Source organism: Trichechus manatus, unplaced genomic scaffold, assembly GCF_000243295.1.
Source record: "Trichechus manatus latirostris isolate Lorelei unplaced genomic scaffold, TriManLat1.0 scaffold00121, whole genome shotgun sequence".
Lineage (NCBI taxonomy): Eukaryota > Metazoa > Chordata > Mammalia > Sirenia > Trichechidae > Trichechus > Trichechus manatus.
In genome coordinates this window covers 7,441,565-7,461,493 of record NW_004444057.1, presented here as the reverse complement: position 1 = coordinate 7,461,493, position 19,929 = coordinate 7,441,565, and the positions used below count along the sequence as shown (strand labels likewise).

The 19,929-nt window shown below is 39.0% G+C and overlaps 1 protein-coding gene across 1 annotated transcript in view; it reads left to right on the top strand.

Moving 5' to 3' along the window:
- Nucleotides 1–19,929, top strand: part of FBN2 (fibrillin 2) — a 282,788-nt gene that overhangs the window by 200,600 nt on the left and 62,259 nt on the right. Inside the window, exons 23-33 of the mRNA XM_023738698.1 lie at nt 250–375; nt 4,619–4,846; nt 5,377–5,502; nt 10,056–10,184; nt 10,972–11,097; nt 13,046–13,171; nt 13,746–13,868; nt 14,445–14,570; nt 14,903–15,028; nt 16,880–17,002; nt 19,166–19,288. Coding sequence (XP_023594466.1) covers nt 250–375; nt 4,619–4,846; nt 5,377–5,502; nt 10,056–10,184; nt 10,972–11,097; nt 13,046–13,171; nt 13,746–13,868; nt 14,445–14,570; nt 14,903–15,028; nt 16,880–17,002; nt 19,166–19,288 — 1,482 coding nt within the window. The remainder of the gene's footprint in view (nt 1–249; nt 376–4,618; nt 4,847–5,376; nt 5,503–10,055; nt 10,185–10,971; nt 11,098–13,045; nt 13,172–13,745; nt 13,869–14,444; nt 14,571–14,902; nt 15,029–16,879; nt 17,003–19,165; nt 19,289–19,929) is intronic.

The window sequence follows — 19,929 nt, the reverse complement described above, 5'->3', positions numbered from 1 at the left end:
AGCCCTTAAGGCTCAGAACAGCTGGCCAAGTAGCATGCCTGAGCTATGTTTTACAGAGAGGTAAGGCTGTGGTAATTTTCACAGCTGGTGTCTAAGAAACTTGGTGGCTAGGTTGTGCAATATTTCTGTTTGACTCAAGTGATAATCAACATTGTATTGCAGATTGAATATGCAACAAAGAAAGTAGGATTACACCTGGTTTTTCTACTTGTAACATCTTTATCCCTCTGATTACTCCTTTCCCTGCAGACGTTAATGAATGTGAGGTGTTTCCTGGCGTTTGTCCAAATGGACGCTGTGTCAATAGCAAAGGATCTTTTCATTGTGAATGCCCTGAAGGCCTTACATTGGATGGAACTGGCCGTGTGTGTTTGGGTAAGATCCACACCTCCATGTATTTCACTCATTGTATGCGTGAAACTAGCCAACAATTTTCTTGTCCTTTGGGCAATGACCAGTCCAAAATCATTGGGTCTGTAGGTGGAATTTTTACTTTTAAATGAGATTATTTTGGGGGGATCACTAAAGGATGTTTTAAAAGTAAATGTATTTAGATGAAGTGATTTCTCTTTAGTATAGAAAGTTGATATTATTCAAGAATTTACCTCAAATTTTTTTAAATTTCTTTAATCAGAACATAGAAGAAAAATAGGGGACTGGTATTTTAAAAGTTAACATTCACTAGCCCATTGCAGCTGCACTCTTAGACAAGACAGTGGGGAGAGTCACAGACAAGCATTCACCAATCCTGGTCCTCTACCGTCATTAAAGTTTAAGTTTTCTTAATGCTTTATTTTTTGAAGATGTGAAATGAAGAAACTCTAACAACATTATATTATAGGAATGGTGAGTTAGCTTTGTTCTTTACCGGTGTCATATTTGACTGAACTTGAATTACATGATTGAAACAGAAACTGTTATTAACTCTATATTGTACCTAAACAGCATTTTTTTCATTTACTCAAGAGATTTCTTTTCCTGATGCTATTGAACAGTAAATGTTTAATTTGTAAAATAACTTTATATAGCTTTGTATTTTAAATTTAAGCTCTTAGATAAAACAAGAGCAATAGTTGATACTCAAAGATCCTTTAAGCATTTAAATATATTTCTTAAATATGTTTTTAGTGATTTTTAAAATTAGGAGTAGGAAGAAAAAGATGCAACAGTATACAATTTAGTTGTTAACCACTAACACAGATTTCATAAGTGAATTTTTTATAGCATATTTAAATTGGATAGAAAGTATGATGACTATATAACCATATGGAATTATTTAGAAAGTATATATTTAAAGTCCGATAATATAGAAAAATTATTTTCAGTTTAAATATTTTAAAAATTATTTTAAATCATTGACAAAAATTCAGAAAAATAAGGTATCTTTTGAAGAAGACCAAATAGTATCAATATGGTCAAATGACTAATGAAATCAAGTTGCCTTCAGAAACCAAAGGATATCATATAGGAGGGTGTATCCTTACTATAAATTATCACTCAGCGATTCTATAACATCACTTCAAAATCAAACCTTTTGCAATATTCTAAAAGGATATATTGGATTTTTCGTCCTTGTGCTTTGGTTAAATGTTTCTGACACTACTTGAATTAGGCTACCTAATTCATTCTGGCTGGGGATGCCAGAAAGTTTTGAGAAGAGATCGGCATATGAAAATGTAAAACACTCTGAGAACCAAAGTAGTGGTAAGCTGCTGTGATAGAACTCGATCTAAATCAGAGGTCCCAAACTCAAATGCTTGCAGGGGCCAGGCAGGTAACATAAATGAGTGAAGTGGTAATAGGGAGCACTGGGGAATGCAGCAAACTGTAGCTCATATATACCATCCCAAGATGTCCAACTTCATATTTTAGTTTCTGTGCAAACCAATCAGAACTTTCACAGGCCTTACATGGCTAGTGTGCTGACAGTGTTCTGATTACTGGTGTAAATATTGCTATGAATCTCACAACATTACTCTTCCATGCTTAGTTCAGATGCTTTTATTATTATTATTATTCAATTAATCACAGAATTGCTTCTTAAGAAAAATACATTAATAACCTCAGAAACAGTGTAACTCAGGCTAAAGTTCTCAGGGTACCTGTACTTAAATCAAACGTTCTCACTTTGTTAAGATCATTGCTGGTGACAGTGTTGTGCAGGGTTGGCTGTAATTGAGACTAGCCCCAGAGCGCCTTGTGGGAATGAGACTCATTGGATGGTTGTCACACCTCACAATGGCAGGGAATGTAGCTATTTGGTTAGTGTTAATGCGGAATCACCTACTGTGAATACTGATACCCAGTCTACCAAGTCAGTATGAAAATTTACCACAGTTACTGTTTCTTTAAAAATAAAACAAGTTGCCATCATCAAGTTGACTCTGACTCATGGCGACCCCAGGTGTGTCAGAGTGGAACTGTGCTCCATAGGGTTTTCAATGACTGATTTTTTGGAAGTAGATCACCAGGCCTTTCTTCCAAGGCACTTTCAGATGCACTTGCACCTCCAGCCTTTCAGTTAGCAACCAAGTGCATTAACTGTTTGCACTACCCAGAGACGACTCCTTTAAAACAGGACTTTTTAATTATGTTACTTGGAAATATTAGTAACTCTAGGCTTAAGCATAGGGAAGGGTTTGAAGTCTTGAAATGTTCTTATCAAATAAAACATTTATTATTTGATTAAGGAATACCTTTTTGAACTCATTATCCATATTTGTAATTAAATAGCCAAGTGTTTGTAACTATAACTCTGTTGGCTAACAGGTGAATCATGTTATTTATTTACCATACTGTTTTACCCTATGTTGTGATTGTTGATTCATCTTCTCAGGCCCTGGCTAGCATGGTTATGCATTGAAACTTTGGTATGTTTCACAGAGAAGGGGAATTGTGACATTTAAACAAATAAATTGTCCCTTGAAGAGAGCAAATTTAAATAATCCAGGGCAAAAGCCATGATGGAAAAGGTAAATTTGGCAGGGGGAGGAGAGGAAACAACTTTAAATGGAATATTAACAATTTTTTTTATTTTGCAAAGTAATTGCAATAGTTGTAACAAATCAGCAAAAAGTCTACAATTGTTTATAACTCGGATCTGACAGAACTGACTGCCTACAAGTCACTTTAAGCAATTCTGTGAAAAATGAAGATCTTTCACTAAAATTATTTTACTAGTTCTGAAATCGGCAATCCAAACAATAGATCACATGCAAAGGAGTCATATCATGAGGGAAACTTTTCTTCCTGAAGGTTTCTTGTGAGAAGTAATACTGAAGGGGACACATCTTGACCAAGGTAAATGAAGACACTAAGAAGTATGCAAGAATAAGGGATAATTTCAGTAAATTCTATAACATATACGATTTTACAACAACGGTAATAACAAGCAAAAAAATATGAGTGCAGTTACATAGGTAGGTAAGTATGCATGTATGTGTATAGGAAGGCATATGAGTACATGCATGGGCATGTATAGGTGTATCTGTAGGCATATGTATATACATGCTTGTGTGTGCTGCATGTATATTCATATATATAATAAACCACATGGGGGCACAGTTATGGAGATTTCTTAGATATACCTAAATACCTTACAGTATTGCTTTGCTAGGTTAAAAGGCTTAGGACCATAGTCTTGTGGGACAACTCAATCAATTGGCATAACATAGTTCATAAAGATAGTGTTCTACATCCTAGTTTGGTGAGTATGTCTAGGATCTTAAAAGCTTGCGAGCAGCCATCTGAGATATAACTATTGGTCTCTACTTGTATAGAGCAAAAGAGAATGAAGGAAACCAAAGACTCGAAGAAGAAACTAGTCTGCAGAGCTAATAGCCCACACAAACCACAGCCTCTGCTAGCCTGAGACCAGAAGAACTAGATGGTGCCTGGTCACTACCGACCATTCTGACCAGGGACACAATAGAAGGTCCCAGATAGAATGGGAGCAAAATGTAGAACAAAATTTAAACTCCAAAAAAAGTCCAGACTTAGTGGACCAGTAGAGACTGGACGAACCCCGAGACTGGACGAACCCCCTAAGACTGTCACCCTAAGATTCTCTATGAATTTGGAACTGGAGCCACTCCAGAGGTCACCTTTCAGCGAAATAGTAGATTTGCTTATAAAATAAACAGTATCACCGGTGAGTAATGTGCTCCCTTAAACAATCATCTGTTTGAGACCAAATGGTCAACATTTACCCAAAAGCAAAGATGAGAAGGCAAGGAGGGGACGGGAAGCTAGATCAGTGGAAACAAAAGAAACAGAATAGAAATAATGAGAATGCTGTAACATTGTAAAAATTGTAACCAGTGTCACAGAGCAATTTGTATAAAGGTTATTAAATGGGAACCTAGTTTGCTGTGTAAACTTTCACCTAAAATACAGTAAAATATTTTTAAAAAAAAATACTGAAGGGAAACCAACCTTAGCTCTCCTGAGATAACTATCATAATCGAGTTATTCCACTAGGTCAGGGACCACGTCTCTTGCCCACTAGTGTATCTCCAGGGCCTGGCATCATGCCTGGCACTGAGTAGGTACTCGATATATATGTCTGCTGAATGAATGTTTCACTTAATGTCAAACTGTGATTTCACTCTTGGTGTAGATGTCCGCATGGAGCAGTGTTACCTGAGGTGGGATGAAGATGAATGTGTCCATCCTGTGCCGGGAAAGTTCCGCATGGACGCCTGCTGCTGTGCAGTCGGGGCGGCTTGGGGCACAGAGTGTGAGGAATGCCCCAAGCCTGGCACCAAGGAGTATGAGACCCTGTGTCCCCGGGGGCCTGGCTTTGCCAACAGAGGGGATGTTCTTACTGGGCGGCCATTTTATAAAGGTGAGGGACAGCAGGTCCTTGCTTTCTCTGCACTAAACAGGTCTCCTTCCTACCACATTCTCTGAGAATATTTCAAGGTTTTACTTTGTAATTTCCCACTTTATTTTTTTTTTTATTAAACATGATTTGTCGCCAACTGTATGGCCCAAGAGTATAAGTCATCTGTATAAGGTGGAATCCAAGTAAAGACATTAGAACAAACTGCTAATCTGGCTCTTCTTACATCCTTTTATTCTACTTCTGCTTCCCTTACAACAACTGGAATAGATGCAGCCCTGATTTAGTGAGAAGTCCTCTATTCCCAGTAAACTTTACAAAATGAATTGTCCAAAATAAAGGGATCAGAACTCTTCTTGCAGAATATAGAACTTTTGTCACAAATGAAACCTTTTGTGTGATCATTGAAAAATTTGGTATTCCTCATTTGTACTCGGGTACCTATTTTCCATCATCATAGATTTTTAATTTAAAGTGATGGACCTACTCTTCTGTATCAGCCAGCTCTACATTTTGGCTTTATTCACTTTTAGATATCAATGAATGCAAAGCATTCCCTGGGATGTGTACTCACGGAAAGTGCAGAAATACAATTGGAAGTTTCAAGTGCCGTTGCAATAGTGGCTTCGCTCTGGACATGGAGGAAAGAAATTGCACAGGTAAGATTGCTCTTCTGTTTTATTGGTAAACTCCAGCCCTCTTTCTTTTGCTCTGTTTGAAAGTTTGCTATCAAAAGCCCATTTTGTCACTGAGAACATGTACATTTTTCTTCTTTTTTCGCCCTGTATTTAACCAGTTCTTCAAATAAACTTCTCATGAGAGAGATGCCAAACAGCGTGAAGGTGCTATTCTTTATGTACAGGAGTATCATATAAGTATGATTTTCAAAACATATAAGTATTAACAAACATAACCATTAAATCACTAAAAATTGTATAAACTTATATAGAATACTAGTAAAAATCTTAACATTTTCTTGTAGAGAAATTATAACTTATTTTCCTCATCTGTGAGCAGAACACTTAACAATTATGCTTCAGTCACCTTCCAAATCCAGATCCATGCCCATTCCCTTTACTTAAAAAAAAAAAAGAAATTCCAAACTTTTCTATTAAATAATATAACAAATTATTACAAATACTTCCAATATATCTCCAAGATCTTATTTTCAGAACTCGTTTCTTATTCTCTTAGGCATTTTCCATTTTCTGCCTCGCTCACACCTGTTCAACTTCCCCCTGACCTCCGTTGGAATGCCTCTCTTGACTGCTTTCTAATCCCGTGCAATGCCACGCGTTCACCTGTTCCATGCTGTGCCACTGTGATCACTCGTGTACCTATCCAGCCTACACTATCCCAGAAGTATTTTAAAGCTGTCCATCTGATCTTCTGAAGTTCCCCATCTCCTAATCCCCTCACCATTGCTTTCTCTGCTTCTGGGCTGAACTTTGCTGGAGAGAGTCAGAGGAGCTGACTAGATTCCTGCATTCAGCTTCAGCCAAGCCCTCACAGCTGCTTAGCCACGCCCTTATTCATCTCTTCTCCACTACTTACTGCATTCCTCTCCGCACTGCTTCAAAACCTCTCCCCCTGACCTGCACGCCCATTCATATCCTTCTTTCTTCCCTTTCTTCTTTATTGAGATCAAAATTCCCAAACCTGATTGTGCCCTTCTCGCACACCCTCCTTGGTGATAGAGTTTCCTTTTCCTCACGCATTCTCTTTTCCCCTCTGGTTTCAGAGAATGAGAGATGACATGTGTCCTCTGCTTTCACGCTCCTTTGCTCCTACTTTTCCAGATCTCTCAATAGGGCTGACCTGTCTTTCTCTAGCATTTCTTTTTCTCACTGATTTCTTTCCTAGACTCAGGAACAAGTTCAAAGCATTTCCTCTACCCTTGTTTGCCCTTAAGCTGCCATCTTGCTTAACTACTTTTACCTCTTAAAGTTAAAAAATCTTTTTCTAAGTGCATATGCTTCTTGACTCTGCTGAGATTTTCTTCTCTTTGTTTCCCTGGTGCTTCCCTGTCTTGGTTGTTCTTCTAGGCCTATGAATGTTTCTTCTCTAACCTTTACAGATCCTCTTGCCTTTTCTATCTCTTGGGTGATTGCTGAAGTTGTCTGCTCTCTTGACATTCTGGCCCTTGGAGTTTCATCTAGCCTCATGGCTTCAGGGATGGTCTCCGTTGAGCTGACTCCCAGATGCTATCGCTCACTCTGCTCTTACCCGAGTTTCACTCCCACGTTCCTAACTTCCATCTGGACAGTTTCTCTTTAGTGTCCCTTTGCCCCACCCACCCTTATTTCCTCCCCCTAGGGACTTCCCTGTATGCATTAATAGTATAGTTTCTCTCAAGATTGAAGCCTCACAATTTTGGCATCTGCCTTTCCTGGTGAACAAGTGAAAAGTTATGGAAATTCTTACATCGAAATGACTATTTCAGGGACTTAGGATATTTATTCTAGACTATTGCTGACATAGGTTGGGCTTCTCAGGACACAGATTCTGAGGCAGGAGAGATTAGCGTGCAGGAAATTATTAGAGAGTGTCCCTGGGATCAACAACTGCGGAAGGGAAGAAAGCAAAAGTAGGAAGAGGGAGAAGCTGGACTGTGATGTACTCCCAGCAAAATCTTCAGCCGAGTCCACACGGAGCACTAGAGCTGGGACAGCGCTTCAGAGTTGTTTTGAGTTGAGGCAAGGGAGCAAGGCCTTTATATACATACCGACTTGGTCAGTCTTTGGATATAGCTGCCCAGGGAAAAGGTGTGACTATGAGGAAATGACCCTCTTTAGCTGAGCCAATCCCTGAAGATAGTTTGTATCTGAGGGCTTTCTTCCAGCAACAGTTCCAACAGCTGGGGAATAAGTCTTCATTCCTGAAGGGAGATATGGGCAACATATTCCATGCCGTGCCACTGTGTAGTAGATACCACAGAATCTACTATACTGCAGACTCCTCAGAGTTCTTCCAGTCTGTTAATTTTCCACAGTCAAATCCTTCATTTTTACAACCACCCGGTTAATCATATTAAAGCAGGGCTTAGATTGTGTCACCTTACACAAAACAACTTCCATTGACTCCATGTATATAACAAAGTCTAAACAATCCTGGACCTAGATAAAGAAACTCTGAGTTCTTCCACTTCTGGGTTCTCCTTTCATTTTTGGCATGAAATGAGCCAAGTGCCTTAATGGCTCTGACAGTCGCCACTGTACAAGAGGTGTAATTGTTGACAGCACTGCAGTGTCTTGGTTGTAATGTGAAAGTACAGCAGAAAACTGTTGTCTACCATTCTTCACAGCATTTAAGTCCAATGTTCTGCTCCCTGTGTTTAGCACTCTCCGTAATTGTACCTCATACTATCTCTGAACCGAAAACCAAACCCACTACCATCGAGTCAATTCTGACCGATAGCGACCCTGTAGGACAGAGTAGAACTGCCCTGTAGAGTTTCCGAAGAGCAGCTGGTGGATTCAAATGGCCGACCTTTTGCTTAGCAGCCAAGCTGTTAACCACTGCACCACCAGGGCTCCCATCCTACCTCTGCTTACACTAATTATCAACATTTACATTCCAGCCACTGTAACATCTTACTGTTTCCAGAAGTGTATTATTTTTTTCTTAATGCAGTTTGTCTCTTCCTCCTCTGTTTATTCCCCATCTTTAAAGTTAGAATTTCTATATATCCTTCAAGGCCCAGTTCAAAATCCACTTCCTTCAAAAACCTATTCTAATCACAGAATAGTTAAAATATGTATATATATATATGGCACACTTAGTGTATATATATATATACACTTTCTAAGAAACAGAACTTGACACACATTGATTCACTTAATCCTATGAGGTGGGTTCTACTATAATCCCCATTTTATACAGAAGGAGACTGAGGCATACAGAAGTTAAATGAGTTGCCTGAGGTCCTACAGAAGTGGCTTTTTACCCAGGCCATCTGGTTCCAGAGTACATACACTTTACATTGTGCAACTTCCACAGCATCACATCAGCCAAAACTTGTCCCTGCTTCGCCACAGGACTCATTCCGTGTTCTTCCCATGGCTCTTACTGCCCAGTTCCCAGATCTGATAGACAAAAAGTAAGAGAATTAATATGCATATTATTAGCTACTTAATTGAATCATTGACTCTTTTTTTAAATCAATGACTTTTTAAAAATAATTTTGTTTAAAAGAAATTGTTTGCATTTTTCAGTGTCCCCTGTCACTGGGGACATAAACAGGGAAGCCCGAAAGCAGGGATTGAGACCCCAAGAGAACACCCACAGGTCATCCACTGACTGAATCCTATGATGGCAAAACTTCAAAATTGAAATTCATCAAAATAATGAAGAGAAGCCGGTGGAAGCATTGTTTTCCCCACTGTGACAAAATTTCTTTTTAATGGGTCATGTTTTCTTTATCCTTAGTCATATCTTGTAAACTTGACTTCTCTATTAGAAAATACCTGTAGATCTTAGTTGTAGGCCTGGGAGATTTCTCAGACAACCCTGCTTTTGAAAATATAAACCCCGCATTTGAAAATTATTATTCACTTAGCATATAAAAAATGACAAACACATCATTTTCCTTTATGATTTTTTTATAAAATCACTAGGGTCTTCACATCTGAGTGTGACACACACAAAGACTAGGATGTACTCCATGACCCTGGCCAGATGTGTGTTCTCTGGTTGGAGGCTAGTTTATTGCATCTCCCTCTGAGGCTGGCTGTCTTTGGCCGGCCGGTCACACCCGCTCAGAGGCAGTGGCCTGGTCTTCGTATGCTTATACCGGTGCTGGGTGTGGGCTAGTGTAGCAGAACTGGCATGTCCTCTTTGCCATTCATGGGGCTTCATTCTCATTTGCCACCTTCCTCATTTGTCTCATATTGCAGTTGCTTGGTTCATCCTTCCATTGCTATTTCTAAACCACAAAGAGAAATCCATAGTTCCAGAATTCTTAAGGGTAAAAAACTACTACCTGCCTGTTGGCCGTGACAGTTTTGACAGTTGGGGAAAGGAATGCACCAAAGGCCTTGTCCCCCTCGGTCTGATCCACTAAAAACATACCTTCATTCTGTTAGCTACTGATTTCTCTAACATTTCAAATGTGCTACACCTTCACTTGAGGGCAAAATCCCTCCCCCTGGCCTTTAACTGCCTTCTCAATTCATTCCGTTCATGTGTTATTTTTTTAAACTGTGTGAATTAGACATCGACGAGTGCAGGATTTCTCCTGACCTCTGTGGAAGTGGAATCTGTGTCAATACTCCAGGCAGCTTTGAGTGTGAGTGCTTCGAAGGCTATGAGAGTGGGTTCATGATGATGAAGAACTGCATGGGTAAGTGTGGTTAGCTCTTCCTCTCCAGTCTTGAAACCAGACGAGCACAGACTCATTATCTCGAACTTTGCTTGTCTTTGGAGCTGTTAACAACATGCTTTCAAGGAGCTGTGGTGAAAGAGAGAACAGATTAAAATGTCAGACAGGAAATCTGTTCCCGGATAGCTCTTGGGAAGCCCCAGTCTCTTGGCGCCTTAATGGCAGTGAGGTATTGAGACTGGATTCTGTTTATTCATAGAATCTAAAATGAAAACACAGACTGATTACTCAGGAGAGATTCAGTTAAAATGTGGTGACCCCAAAATTTATATTGAGTCATGATAATCTCATGCTATTTCCTTTATATGTCTATTATTACACTCTTCGGTTATCAACAACCTTTTAGCCCACAGTTTCATTTTCAGTGAAATAAAGGACTTACCTCAAAGAATTTAGCAGGCTGTCATACTAAGTAGGCTCTCATTTAAGATTTTTCTTTCATTTTGATTAGAAAAATAGACACCAGAAAAACTGACAGCAATATATGGTATCTTGCATGTGGGATGATATAAAGCACCGTTGTTTCTTTTTCTTATGTGCCTACTCATTCTTACAAGTAAATTTCTTGATAGCTTACTGTGTGTAAGAGTAGAAGCTTTGCCATGTATCTACTGGTAGTGGAAAAAGTGAGGAGAGTGTTATCTCCTATTAAACACACGCCTCAGATAACATTCTTTCTCCCATGCTATATGTGTGAATTTTTCTCACCTCAGAGTTCTTTAATGGATCTCACGTTTTTACCTTTCAGACATTGACGAATGTGAACGTAACCCTCTCCTTTGTAGGGGTGGCACCTGTGTGAACACTGAGGGCAGTTTTCAGTGTGACTGCCCCCTGGGACACGAGCTGTCATCATCACGTGAGGACTGTGTGGGTGAGTTTGTCTCCTCAGCACATAAACTCATCAGGCACCACTGGTAAAGACCGGAAGTAGATTTTAATAAACCTCTGTTGTGTTTGGCATGTAAAATCTAGTGATTAAAAGTTGGAGATTTAGGTTCCCTGCATTCAGTTTCAGGCTGTCTTTAGAGAACGGCACACTTAGTGACACACTCGAATGAGCTGGCATTGTGGTTACCTTCTTCTTTTCATTACGAGCACAGTCGAGTGGTCCCTGTGTAAGGGGCCTTGTGTAAGGCTGTGCAGTTCCACACCCTCCAGGTAGGATGGAAGGAGAAAGCTGCTCCCGTTCAGAAGGGCTGCAGCCTGATTGCTCACCTGTGCATAGTCTGTGGCTTCTCTGCCCAACATCCCCATTCCCTCAGGCTGAGTCTACTCTGCATATCTGTGTCTGTCCTGATGGGATGTACTCGCTTGTGTGTGAGCACGTGTGTGCTCCCTTAACCCCCACGTTTCACAGGAGCCCCATGGTCTCTTCACTGCTGTGAGCTCAGCAGGGATGGCAGAGGGAGATACAAGAAGACTAATGGCCCAGTCTTTGAGCAGTCCATCCTGTTGCTTTTATAAATATATGAAGACCTCTGTGTTCTAGTATAATGGCTTTAAAACTTTGATTTAGTCTAGAAACAGTTTCTTCACAGGAAATAGTTCTTGAAAGTATAAGCAAATAAAACAGTTCAAAATAGAGCAGATCATGCAGCCCATTTAAAAAAAAATGGAGAACACCTACTCACTACGCATGTATTTATTTATAAGCTATATAAATATATATATTGTTATGCTAACGTGAGGTGAACAAAACAGGTATTTTAAAAGGATGAATTAAAACGTTTTAAATATTTTTATTTCATTTTAATAGTGGTAGAAAACAGTTTTTCTCACTAATAATTACAGAATATTTATTCATGGTTGAAATATTGTAACAGTGTTTCAGACTTCTAACTTCCACTTCTAACTTCAGTTTGTTGTTACTTTAGTTTTCATAGATCCTATATTTGAAAAAAGGTACTTCTCAAAGGCACAAGGCACAATATAATATATTTATGTACAACATAAAGTATAAGATTGTGGGTATAAATTCATATTTCACACAGTTGTCTTGGTTAATTTTGAACGATATTAGATTGACATCGTTTTTACCTTGTATTATGTCTGCTAAGTATCTTGCACAAGGAGAAGTATCACTCTGCCATTTTCTTACTGTCCCCTTGGAATTGCATTATTGCTACTAGTTTTTATTCTGTAGTTCTTCACAGGGGATTTTTAAGACACCTGCCCATTTTATAAGAGTTAATTTATTTTAAAATAAATAATATAATCTGGAGATCTACCTGTACAGGCATATTAAACATAACACTATAAAAACAAGTAAGAGCCCCACTATTAACCCTTCCATTTTTGTGGAACCAGCAGTCTTCCCTCAGGATATTTCAAGTTATGTAGGTAACACTTGACCATTGAATAAAGACCAGGTGAGCATGTCGGTGTAAATACATGTATTGAATCTTAGTAAGGTTTATTTCTGGCATGTTCTATATCTGCACTGTCTAATGTGGTAGTCACTAGCCACGTGTGGCTATTTGACTTAAATTTAATTAAAATGAAATAAAATTTAAAATTCAGTGTCTGTCTTGCCAGCCACATTTTTCAAGTGTTCAGTAGTACATGTGGCTACATATTGAACAGCATAGATATAGAATAGTTCCGTCATTGTAGAAACTTCTACTGGGAAGTGTTGTTCTGGATAGAAATAAATAGAAACAGAAATCCAGATTCCAGTGTTTGTTTCCACCCCCACAGGACATTATCCTGCTTCCCCTGAAGTGCACACTAGAGACCACTGCTCCAGCACAGCATATGTACTTGATCATTTTAGTGATGGGATGATTACATAAAACATCACTTCTGTTTATCTTTTGTAGATGTTAATGAATGCTCCCTGAGCAACAATCTCTGTAGAAATGGAAAATGTGTGAACATGATTGGGACCTATCAGTGCTCTTGTAACCCTGGATACCAGGCCACACCTGACCGCCAGGGCTGTACAGGTAAGTGTGGACTGAGCAGGTCAGAGATGTGTCTGTCTCAAATCAGACTAGGGAACTTTTGACACTAAATATATAATAAAGTTGATCAGAGTCTTTTGCCCTGAAAGTGAATCTAAGAATGGGGGCAGATCTCTAAGATGCCTTGGTTTGATGGTTTTACAGAGGAGTCACTAGTCTTTTCTTATGATAGAAAATTTTCTAAAATCCGTAGTTTTCACATTTCCGAGTTCTTCAGTCTTGGAGCCCTGTTGACTTAGTGGTTAAGGGTTTGGCTACTAAACAAAAAGGTCAGTAGTTCGAATCAACCAGTCACTCCTTGGAAACCCTATGGGGCAGTTCTATTATCTTAGGGTACTGGAATTAGATGTCAAATGGAATGCTGTCTAAATGGAAGTATAAAGAACTAAGACTAATGGTATAGTGATACATCAACACAAATGTTGGGGAAAAATCCAAAGCCATTTAAGCAGTGTGTTTAAAAATAAGGGAAAAAAAACTCCTTACTGCCTTTTTTCCTAAGGAAGTAAACCTTAGCAAGTAATCAAGTAATGAGGCTGCAATTTTCTTTTCACAGATATTGATGAATGTATGATAATGAACGGAGGCTGTGACACCCAGTGCACTAATTCAGAAGGAAGCTATGAATGTAGTTGCAGTGAAGGTTATGCCCTAATGCCAGATGGGAGATCGTGTGCAGGTACCAAGAGAAAAATACACGTAGTTTGTACATTTAATTAATTTTATTTTCCAAATCTATCTCTAGATAGCCCTTTCATGACCAGTGGGACATACATGTCCCACCTACGTTTTCCACCTCTCGGGTTTATTGGGAAGCTGCTTTCCCACTAATAGTACATGCAGCCATCAGGAGGGGACCTGTATAACTGTTTGAAGTGAAAGAAATGGGCATGTGCCGCAAATTGCTGTTTTTACAGGGTATTGTATAACGTAGTGTATCCCCTAGGGGCATATGTGTCCCATCAAACCTACCTGTGAGTCCACAGGGACGTGTGTCCCACCAATTCTACTCCCCTACAGTCCAGAGGGATATACGCATCCACCCTAAAGTCCAGAGGGACATATGTGTCCAACCAGTCCTACTCACAGCCCTCAATGATTCAGCCTCCATTCCATTAATGAAACAAAACTGACAAAAATGTTTTTAAAAAATTCAGTCTTAAAAGGGATATTGTTGAGTGGAACTGGACAGAAAAATATTTGATGTTAATGAAAGTCGACTTTGTTTTCATTTGATGTTATTTTGTATCATCAGATATTGATGAATGTGAAAATAACCCTGACATCTGTGATGGTGGCCAGTGCACCAACATTCCTGGAGAATATCGCTGTCTCTGTTATGATGGCTTCATGGCTTCAATGGACATGAAAACATGCATTGGTGTGTATCATGAGAACGGGATAAATATTTACACAAACACATGCATGCACATACACACACACACACACATATAAAAACATGAGAATAAGGTTTTTGGTGTCATTACTTTAAAAATTCAGATCATTGTATCTGAAGCTATAAAAGCTAGAAAGGAAGGACTATTTGGGGAAAAAAAATCTGTAAAGATGGGTAGCGTATTGTCTGCACTATTAGGTCTTGGAAAACGATTATATTTTTAAGTTTTATCTGTATATTTCAGTATTATGCTATTCAGTTTAAAAGATAGCTTCTAAATTACAAATTAACCAAGAAATTGGAAATGAATTTTCTAGATGTTAATGAATGTGACTTAAATTCAAACATCTGCATGTTTGGGGAATGTGAGAACACCAAGGGATCCTTCATCTGCCACTGTCAGCTGGGCTATTCGGTGAAGAAGGGGACCACGGGATGCACAGGTAGGTTTAAAGCTTGTATCCACTGTGCTTCATCTTACATTTCAGAGACCAACCTTCAACTTGATTTGTTCCTTGCTCTGTGAGACCAGTTACCCACAACCAGGCTGTGACTGACTGTGTGCGTGATGAGTAACACCCATAGCGTGTGTGACACATTTGGCTCATGTCTGTGGTAGCACATCGTCTCTGCCACCCCCACTGCTGAGCTGGATGTGGGTGCCAACAGATTGAGTGTGTGGTTTGTGTGGAGTCTGGCTCCCATGGTTCGAATGTGCTTCTGGTGGCTCTTTAAGCAATATACACTTTCTAAGTATGGCTGCTGCCCAAATAAGAGACACATAATGGAGGAGCATCAAGAGAACTGGAGGGATCACAGGTTTTTGCTTTTGCAGTTCTTCAAAACGAGTGAAAGTTAATCTGCAGTTCTGTTTAGGACCCTTTTCTTCCTTCCTTTCCCCCATATTTTCCTCTCTCTTTTTCTCTTCCCTCCCACTCCCCTCTCCAGTTGCTTTTGACCTCTTTTCTGCCCCAATTGTTTCTGTCTTTTCTCTCTCTTCACTTTTTCTTTCTCATCCCATTCATTTTAGCTCTTGTTCCCCTCTCCACTAAATAGTTTTTAGTCTTTTGCATATCGGTAGGGCTAGGAAATCCCAACGTTTTGGACTAGTTGTTCTTCATTACTGAATTTACGACCCGTGTGTGGCATTTTGCTCAAGGTAGGTGGTGGGTGGCTTAGACTGCAGCCTGGCCCTTCAGCTGACACCTCCAGGAAAGGGCAAGTAAAGAAAGAAGGTGTGCTCTGCAGGTTCCCCATGAGCTGGGTAGATGTGAAACCAGTAGTTCTGTGTGTGCATATGATTTCAACATCTATAGTATATAATCATTGACCTACAGAGAGCAGACTATTCTTTCTATAGAGAGCTTTAGAAAGATTTGGGGAACCAAATCTGGATATTTATACACACAAAGACAAACTCTGGTAAAGCATCTGGTCACTCTCCAGATAGTACTGCCAGTGGACATTTTTTAATATTCTCAAATAAATAAAACAAAAATATCCACCAAAATGATAGATTTTGAAAACACTGTAAAGGTTTGTATTGATACTAAAAATGAGAAAAGATCCTGTAATTTTAAAAGGAGAATTCACTATTAAACCAGTTGCCATGGAGTTGATTCCAACTTATGGTGAGCCCATGTGTGTCAGAGTAGAACTGTGTTCTATAGGTTTTCAGTGGTTGATTTCTCAGAAGTAGATTGCTAGGCCTTTCTTCCTAGGTACCTCTGGGTGAACTCAAACCTCTAAACTTTCATGTAGCAACTGAGTGTGTTAACCATTTGCACAACCAAGGGATTAATGCGCTATTACTTACCCTTTAAAAAAAAATTCAAGCTTGTTCTTATCTTCATGGAAAAAAAAATGTAACAAATATTAATAGGGAAGAATAGCAGAGTCTCCTTTTTGAAACAGGATTTCTCTTGACATCTGTAATCTGATGCCCTCTGCATGGAGTTTTGCCTGGGCAGGGAGAAGGCCTCTGGGGTGGGTAGGGGGTGACACATGTGCCTGCTGGATGGTACCTGCTGGGTGGCATCAGCTGCTGCTTCTCACTCCTTCCACAAAGGGGCTGGCAATTTCCTCCAGGGAAGGCCTTGTTTAATTTGTGTCTTGAACTTCCAAATCTCGTTGGAGCCTACAAAAATTACAAATAGATGTGATGTGATTGTTTTCTTTGTATAATTTTAGGTATTGCTATATGTATATTAAAATTTTACCTATACAAAAACATACTTGGAAGTGGAATTAGTTTGTATTTTATCTTTTTCATATTAACCACGATTTCTTTTTAGACGTGGATGAGTGTGAAATTGGTGCCCACAACTGCGACATGCATGCTTCATGTCTAAATGTCCCAGGAAGCTTCAAATGTAGCTGCAGAGAAGGCTGGGTTGGCAATGGCATCAAATGTATTGGTGAGTTTTCAAACATAAAGATCATTTGCTAAGACAAACTTCTTAAAGGCTCTTCTTCTATATAGTCATTAACACACATTTGAATAGGAACGAACAGTTTGATTTATTTTCTTGTAAATGAAAGGCTGTCTTTCATTGCAGGTTAATTCCTGCCTAAGAGTTTCCCTTAACCTCAGTATAAATGGTCAAATTACAACAATATGCCTTGGCATCTGTTTTTTAATGTGTTGTTCAATAAAAATCATTTGATGTGCAGCCAGTAGTTCAAACAGCTGTATGATGAAAAATGACTAATATACTTTTCCAGTTTCTTCATAGTTACCAGTGAGATTTAAAACCTAATGAAATAAAACGGACGAAGTGAAAAGGTTTTGCCAGATAGCATAAATTTGTAGTAAGTAGTCAATACCAACTTCCTGTTAGAAAATAGAATTATTCTTACAGACAAATCTGAATGTTTTGTTGGACTCAAAGAGGTCTGATCTGAAGAAAAGAGAAGAATGGGAAGGCAGTTGCCATTCTCCAAGTTTTGTAGTTCCTGAGCCAGCATCTAATAAGTCTTTTATAGCTCTGAGGCAGTCACAGTGTGGCCTCAGTGTTTTGCATGCCTGAACAATAAAGCATTTTTCCAACTGGTAAGAACAGTCTAGATCAATTTAAAATAGAAAAGAAAGCCAGTTGAACTGGTCTCCCCATGATAAATCATTAAAAGCTTATAGGTCTGTAGTAAGGATTAAAGAATAACCTCAAGATCTCTTCCCAATAATATAAACTAATGTGAATATATTTTCATATTCATTCAGACGTTTTGTGCTTGTCAGATGTTTATGAGATGACTATAGAATTTAAATTATCATAATTTCCAAATAACTTTGCTAAGTAGCATTCTGTGATGGCTTCATTCCATTCACTAGCGTCCCGCTTGTTGTCCAGCCATCTTTCTATCATTAATTCCACTTTTCAGCCACATCCTCAGTTCCATTGTCCTAGTCTCATTTGTCTATTGCTTTCTCTCATAACTAACTTTCTTTTATTTCTGTCTGCTAACTTCCCTTTTTTGTGCTTTTTGCACCTCTGTCACTCTGGCGAACTATGACAAGATGGCCTGCCTTCAATATAAGGGATTCAACAGTTTTGAGTCACCCCTACTCCAGATGTCATCCATCCACCCCTTTCTATCATCATTCCCCTGCTCTAGTCTGTGTGTGTCTCTCTCTCTCTCTCTCCTGGGCCTTACAAGAGCCTCTTTGGACCTCCTGCAGTCCATCCTGTACGTTGCCATCAGAGCAACCTTTTAAATAATGGACCTGATCTCTTCCCTATCCTCATTTTAGCCCATTGAATTTAGGACAAAATCCAGCCTTCTTTCTATGGTTTACAAGGCCCTACAGCATCCTTCCACTGACCATCTTTCCAGCTTCATTTTCTGTCACCCTCCATCTCATGACACTCCAGCCTCCTTTAATTTCTTTAGTCACACCAAGTTCTTCCCCTTCTCAGTGTTTTTATATGTGCTGTCCCCTTGCAAGAAATTCCCCTTCCTGCTTCTATTCGGCGGGCTAACTTTTGCTCATCTTTTCAGTCTGAATGTAATTAAGGGGCCTTCCTTAATCCTGCAGTTCAAATTTGATGTCCCCTTTATTCTCCCGTTCTACTGTGTAACTTTTCTTCATGGTACATTTTACAGTATTCAATTATATTTATTCCTGAGTTTAACATCTGTCTCTTCCACTAGATTGGGCTCCATGAGGTCAAGAATCATTTCTGAGGTTCTTCGACTATAAAATGAACTTGGAAATTCTATGATAAATTTCCTGCTCTGGAATTCAGGAATATCTTAGAAATCAATCCTTTTTTAGTGATAAAACATGCCTTTAATATGAGTCAGAAAGAAACCTAACACTAGTTTTCTTTTAACCATTACATTTTAGTTGATTGAATATCTCTCAAAATGCTTAAATTCTCATTTTGACCCATTTTGTGATATGAACTCTTTGGATTACGTGTCTGAGAGTTTAGAGAATTAGAACTATAACCCTACAGACAAACTAAAACACATTTCATTCAGCCAGTTTACACTTAAATGAAGACAGATTAAAATCTTTTTGTGTTTAAATGTTCCATTTTCCTTTCTGGGTTGTATTATGTCCTCTTTGCATGCAGATCTGGATGAATGTTCTAACGGGACCCACCAGTGCAGCATAAATGCTCAGTGTGTAAATACCCCAGGCTCCTACCGATGTGCTTGCTCCGACGGGTTCACTGGAGACGGCTTTACCTGCTCAGGTGAGTGCACGTCCCGAGGTGTGTTGTGATGTGATTTTCATGGAACAGTCTAGGTGTTTCTTATTTGAAGAAAGTCGTAGTTAAAGGAAGCTGACATAAATACCTCCATTTTTATACTACACTTACAGGTGAAGATGTGTCTTTATCTTATGTTGAACACAGAAAATGAACAATTTTCCAAAATATTGGAGCAGACCATCTGGATTCAAATCCTGACTATACTGCTTATTTGGCTGCATAACCTTAAGCAAATTACTTAACTTGTCTGACCTTAGACTTCCCTGTTTTAAAATGAGTGTAGAAATAATAATAATAATAAAATACTTTTTTTCCTGTTCTATTTCTTATCACTAAATGAATAACATGTGGAAAAACTATTCCAGCTTTTTAAGACATGATATATCACCTACTCCAGTCACTCTTATTTAATGAATTTATCAAAATCTTAGTAGTTTATCACATGTTACTGAAAGGATTAAATGGACTAATAAAAGTCAAGGGACAGAAAGGGCCACATAAACCAGAGACTTCATCAGCCTGAGACTGGAAGAACTAGATGGTGCCCAGCTACCACCAGTGACTGCCCTGACAGGGAACACAACAGAGAGTCCCTGATGGAGCAGGAGAAAGGTGGGGTGCAG